The sequence below is a fragment of the Nomascus leucogenys genome, chromosome 2 (assembly GCF_006542625.1).
Source record: "Nomascus leucogenys isolate Asia chromosome 2, Asia_NLE_v1, whole genome shotgun sequence".
In the NCBI taxonomy this organism is placed as follows: Eukaryota; Metazoa; Chordata; class Mammalia; order Primates; family Hylobatidae; genus Nomascus; species Nomascus leucogenys.
Window position 1 is genome coordinate 46,528,811 of NC_044382.1, and position 5,978 is coordinate 46,534,788.

The window sequence follows — 5,978 nt, forward strand, 5'->3', positions numbered from 1 at the left end:
GCCCAGCTAATTTTTGTAATTTTAGTAGAGACGGGGTTTCACCATGTTAGCCAGGATGGTTTCTATCTCTTGACCTCGTGATCTGCCCACCTCACTCAGCCTCCCAAAGTGCTGGGATTACAGGCGTGAGCCACTGTGCCTGGCCCTCAACCCCCCCTTTTTTTTTTTTTTTTTTTTTTACTTTTTCTAAAAATCTTTTCTTTTGAGACAGGGTCTTGCTCTGTTGCCCAGGCTGGAGTGCAGTGGGTAATCTCAGTCCACTGCAACCACCACCTCCCAGGCTCAAATGATCCTCCCACCTTAGCCTCCTGAGTAGCTGGGACTACAGGCATGCCATACTATGCCCAGCTAATTAAAACTTTTTTTTGAATAGAGACAGGGGTTCACCATGTTGCCCAGGGTGGTCTTGAACTCCTGGGCTCAAGCAATATGCCCACCTTGGCCTCCCAAAGTGCTGGGATTACAGGTGTGAGCCATCATGCCTGACCTATGTATCTTTTTAAATTAATTAATTTAATTTTTAGAGACAGGGTGTCACGCTGTTGTGCAGGCTGAAGTGTAGTGGCGGGATCATAGCTCAGTGTAACTTTAAACTCCTGTGCTCAGGTGACTCTCCTCAGCCTCCCAAGGTGCTGGGATTACAGGCGTGAGCCACTGCACCTGGCTTGTGTCTTTTTTAACAGCTTTACTGAGATATAATTTACATATTTATATATAAAAGACATAATTTACTCATTTAAAGTGCACAACTCAAAGGTTTTTTAGTTCACAGAGTTGTGTGACCATCGCCATCATAGGTTTTAGAACATTTTCACCTGCAAAATAATGTTTTTCTTGAAGTAGTGTGTCCTCACTCTTGAGCCTTAAATTTCTGCCTTAACAGGAACTGTGTATTTCGTTTCACCCTCCCTGAGTCCCAGAGGAAAGTGAACTGTTTTTATCCCAGTTGGGAGCCAGGCATACCTCTCTGCACAGGACCACCTCTGCCATCAAATGTCTGGGGCCTGAGTTCTCTCCTCCTACATCAAAATTCATCTGGAGGCCGGGCGTGTGGCTCATGCCTATAACCCCAGCACTTTGGGATGCTTGAGCCCAGGATTCAAGACCAGCCTGGGCAACGTTAAGAAACCCCATCTCTACAAAAAGTAAAAAAAATTATCTGGGCGTGGTGGCACACACCTGTGGTCTCACCTACTTGGGAGGCTGAGGTGGAAGGATTGCTTGAGCCTGGGAGGTCAAGGCTTCTGTGAGCCATGATGCTGCCCCTGCACTCCATACTGGGTGACAGAGTGAGACTAACTGTTAAAAAAAAGATCATCTGGGAGGTTGGGGAGCCTGCTGGTCATTTCTACTTCTGGCCTCATAGTTTGTTCTTGTGCCTGTCTAGAAACACTACTTCCCCATCAACTACAAGATCAGTGTGCCTTATGAGGGGGTGTTCAGAATCGCCAACGTCACCAGGCTGGTGAGAATCCCTTCCTGGGCTGGGGGGACCCTGCCTCCTGCGACATCTGGTGGGCCCCAGCCTCAGAGGCGCGCTGGGATTGGCAGGTGGTGCTGCTGGCCTGGGGCCTCTCCTCAGCCCCGAGAGCAGGCTGAGCCTTGGCCCAGGCACACGTTTGTCCACTGTCTGCAGCGGACAGCCCGTGTCTGCTCCCTATGCAGGGGCAAGTCCCTGGTGAGGGGGTGGTCAGAGCCCAGAGGCCCATGTCTCCCAGGTTGCAGTGACTTCCCTGTTTCTGCAGCAGAGGGCCCAGGTGAGCGAGCGGGAGCTGCGGTATCTGTGGGTCTTAGTGAGTCTCAGTGCCACTGAGTCGGTGCAGGACGTGCTGCTCGAGGGCCACCCATCCTGGAAGTACCTGCAGGAAGTGCAGACGCTGCTGCTGAATGTCCAGCAGGGCCTCACGGTGAGTCGTGCAGAGGGGTGGCAGGCGGGGCGTGTGTGTGCATGTGTGTGTGTGAGCATGTGCGTGTATGAGTCTATGAGGTGTGGCCAAGAGCTGGTGAGGGAAAGGGTGAACACACCGAAAGATGGGCACAAGCCGAGGGACGTGGGAGAAGTTGGGGAGGGGTGCAGGAAAAGAGGCCTGTGGAAGGAAGAGGTGGCCATGGTGGCCATGAGAGCCAGGCTCGGGGGGGGCAGGCGATGCCTCTGAGACTCTGTTCTAGGCTCTGCCTCTCTCCCTCTGGATCCTGGGCAAGTCATCGTACCCTCTTTGTTTCTGCAACACGAGGGTCCTGGAGGCGGGGTAGGGGGGGAGGGGAAGAATAGATGGAGCACAGGGAATGTTTAGGGCAGTAAAACATGCTGCAGGCTGGGCGCAGCGGCTCACGCCTGTAATCCCAGCACTTTGGGAGGCCGAGGCAGGTGGGTCACCTGAGGTCAGGAGTTCAAGACCAGCCTGGCCAAATGGTGAAACCCCGTCTCTACTAAAAATACAAAAATATAAGCCAGGCCTGGTGGCGGGCACCTGTAATCTCAGCTACTCAGGAGGCTGAGGCAGGAGAATCGCTTGAAGCCGGGAGGCAGAGGTTGCAGTGAGCTGAGATCGCCCCATTGCACTCCAGCCTGGGCGACAAGAGCGAAAAATTCTATCTCAGAAAAAACAAAAATCTATGCTGCAAAATACACATGGTGTATACATGACATCACACATTTATCACAACCCACAGAACTGTACAACACAGAGTGTGAACCCTAATGTAAATTATGGACTTTAATTAAAAAAAAAAAAAAAAAAAGAGGTCCCCCATCCCCGCCCCGCTCGGAGAAATTGATCTGAGGCCTCAGGGATGTTGTCCTCTAAAATGCCTGAGTCGTAGTAAAAAGGAAGGTGGCGAGATGACCCATGCAGGCCGTGTGTGCTGTGGGACCTCTCCCTGTCCCCACCAGCCCTCCTCAGGACTCTGGTGCACACCTGTCCCAGGGACCCACCTGCTGCCCTGCCCAGCCAGCTGCTGACAAGGCCCAGCCTGTGGGGAGAACATCCCAGGCCAACTGTGAGCTTCTGACGGTGAAAGGGCTTAGGGACTAGCACCTGTTTTTGCAGCTGCGTGGAGCTTTCCTGGAATGAGACTGGTGGGGAGGCTGTCAATTCCTACAAAGTCAGGAGACTCCTTGATCTCCTTCGTGGCTCTTTTTCTTGTTTCATTTTATTTAATTTTTTTATTATTTTAGAGATAGGGTCTCGCTATGTTGCGCGGGCTGGTCTTGAACCCCTGGCCTCAAGTGATCTTCCTGCCTCAGCCTCCCAAAGTCCTGGGATTACAGGCATGAGCCACCCTGCCTGGCCTCTGTGGTGGCTTTTTTTTTTTTTTTTTGAGATGGAGTCTCACTCTGTTGCCCAGGCTGCAGTGCAGTGGGGCAGTCTCGGCTCACTGCAACCTCCATCTCTCAGGTTCAAGCAATTCTCCTGCCTCAGCCTCCCGAGTAGCTGGGATTACAGATGTCTGCCACCACACCTGTATTTTTAGTAGAGACGGGGTTTTGCCATGTTGGTTAGGCTGGTCTTGAACTCCTGGCCTCAAGTGATATGCCTCCCTCAGTCTCCCAATGTGCTGGGATTACAGGTTGAACCACCGTGCCTGGCCGTCTCAGTCTTTTCATGGCCTTCTGCCTTGTGTTTCCATGTCTTTGTGACCTTTCTCTTACAAGGACATCAGGCATTGGATTTAGGGCCCATCCGAAATCCAGGATGATGTCCTTCTAAGATCCTGAACTTAATTACCTGTGCAAAGAACCTATTTCCAAATAGGGTCACATTCACAGGTACCAAGGGGTAGGACCAAGACACAGCTTTTTGGGGGAGGAGAGGGACAATTTGGCCCAGGACATGTTGCCTGCTTGTCGCCCCCTTCCAGAAGATCACCCCCACATTTCCCATGATGCTTTCTACAGTGGCCCTGACCTCCTGTACAGGAACTTCCTTCCCTTGGTGCCACGGTGCACCCCACATGACCCTGTTGTTGCATATCGTGGAGAGAAACCACCCCAGCTTGAAGCTGGACACCCTGCCCTGTGTATGTGACTTAAGCCTCAGTGTCCCTGTGAGGGCCTTCTCTTGTTCCTTGGAGTTGATGGAGATGTCTGCTTCCTGAGGGACAGTTTTCCCCAGGTCAGGGGGTCCTCATGCGGTGGTGGGTGGCCGTGCCTGGGTGCGGGATGCCCCACTTTCCTCTCTGTCCTGGTCTACACCCTTTACTCATTTTTCCAAGGATGGAAAAATGAAGCCTCTGAGTTGTGCATGGGTGAGGGGTGGCATCTGGGACCCTCTGCACACCCACAGGAAGAAGTTGGTGAGAAATAGCTATCCAGGCTCATGGTCACAGGAAGTCTGGTCCTTCTTCTGGGGTTTGGGCAGCTCCAGGTGACTGGACAGCCCTCACGGCTCACCTGTGGTGTGGCCCCATCTCGCCACCGCTCCTGACGGTTTCCTCCTTTCCAGGATGTGGAGGTCAGCCCCAAGGTGGAATCCGTGTTGTCCCTCTTGAATGCCCCAGGGCCGAACCTGAAGCTGGTGCGACCCAAAGCCCTGCTGGACAACTGCTTCCGGGTCATGGAGCTGCTGTACTGCTCCTGCTGTAAGGATCTCTCAGGGGATGGGGCCTGGGGGTGGGAGGCCGGGCATCTGGGCCCACCCAGGCCAGCTGGCAGAGCTGGCATCCTCCCAGGCATATCCTCTGCTCCCTAGGGCTACAAGCCATTTCTGGAAGGCAGGATGGGCCCTGGGTAGAGTGGGGGACAAGCACAAGTGGCTTGGTTTGGTGGGGAGGGTGGTCTTGAACACTGCTGCAGTCTTGTCTTTTTTTTTTTTTCCCTATCCCTTGCAGGTAAACAAAGCTCCGTCCTAAACTGGCAGGACTGTGAGGTGCCAAGTCCTCAGTCTTACAGCCCAGAGCCTTCATTGCAGTATGCGGCCACCCAGCTGTACCCTCCGCCCCCGTGGTCCCCCAGCTCCCCGCCTAACTCCACGGGCTCGGTGAGGCCGGTCAGGGCACAGGGCGAGGGCCTCTTGCCCTGAGCACCCTGGATGGTGACTGCGGATAGGGGCAGCCAGGCCAGCTCCCACAGGAGTTCAACCGGGTGTGAGACTTCAAGGGGTGGTGGTGGGAGCCCCCCTTGGGAGAGGACCCCTGGGAAGGGTGTTTTTCCTTTGATGGGGATTCTGTGCCACAGCAGGGCTCAGCTTCCTGCCTTCCATAGCCGTCATGACCTCACCTGGAGCGGAGGGGACCTGGGGACCTGAAGGTGGATGGGGACACTCCTGGCTCCTCCTGGTGCTGCCCTGTCCCCCTGCCTGAAGGGGGTGCTGAGCCTCCTGTGGCCTGCAGCAGTGAGGGCACACCTGTGGGTTGCAGGGGAGATGGGCAGCATGGCGTGGCCATTCTAGGACCCCCCAGCCTGGCAGACTGGGGAGCTGGGAGCGGAGGGCGGTGCCAAGTGCCACATCTTGCCATAGTGGATGCTCTTCCAGTTTCTTTTTTCTATTAAACACCCCACTTCCTTTGGTTTGCTTTGCTTTGCATCTTCAGGGGTGAACCTGGAGGGGATGGGAGGTGGCCAAGTACAGGAAGGCGGGGGCGGGGGGGGGGCTGAGGATGCGGATCTGTAGTGGATGGAGCCTGCCCAAGGGATGTGGAATGAGAGGGATGCCAGGGATGGAGTTCCTGCCCTGCCTAGCGCAGGGGCCTCTGCAAGCCTGGGTTGGGGGAGGCGGTGTTGGGCTGATCCCCTCGCCTAGACCCTTGCCATCCTCCCTCCCTCCCTCCCTCCCTCCCTCCCTCCTATCTGGCTGCCCCCAGGCAGCCCCTAGCAGGGACACGTGGGACATTTCAGAGACCCAGGTCTGGCCCTTGCTCCCACATCGAGATCTGAGATCCTCCATGAGCCCCCAGCCTGGCCCCCTGCAGCTGGGATCTGGGGTAGGAAAGGCGAAGTGTGGGGATGGGGTGAGGAAGCAGCCACGCAGAGGCAGGGG

The 5,978-nt window shown here is 55.1% G+C and overlaps 1 protein-coding gene across 3 annotated transcripts in view; it reads left to right on the forward strand.

Moving 5' to 3' along the window:
* The window catches only part of IL34 (interleukin 34), a 75,915-nt gene extending 70,406 nt beyond the window's left edge, over positions 1–5,509 (forward strand). For 2 of the 3 annotated variants that reach the window (XM_003280921.4, XM_030829550.1), the window contains exons 4-7: positions 1,388–1,465; positions 1,746–1,907; positions 4,446–4,581; positions 4,831–5,509. In XM_003280921.4, coding sequence (XP_003280969.1) covers positions 1,388–1,465; positions 1,746–1,907; positions 4,446–4,581; positions 4,831–5,021 — 567 coding nt within the window. In that variant the 3' untranslated portion in view covers positions 5,022–5,509. The remainder of the gene's footprint in view (positions 1–1,387; positions 1,466–1,745; positions 1,908–4,445; positions 4,582–4,830) is intronic. The other variant, XM_030829557.1, reaches the window with a different exon arrangement.
* The last annotated feature ends 469 nt before the right edge of the window (positions 5,510–5,978 follow it).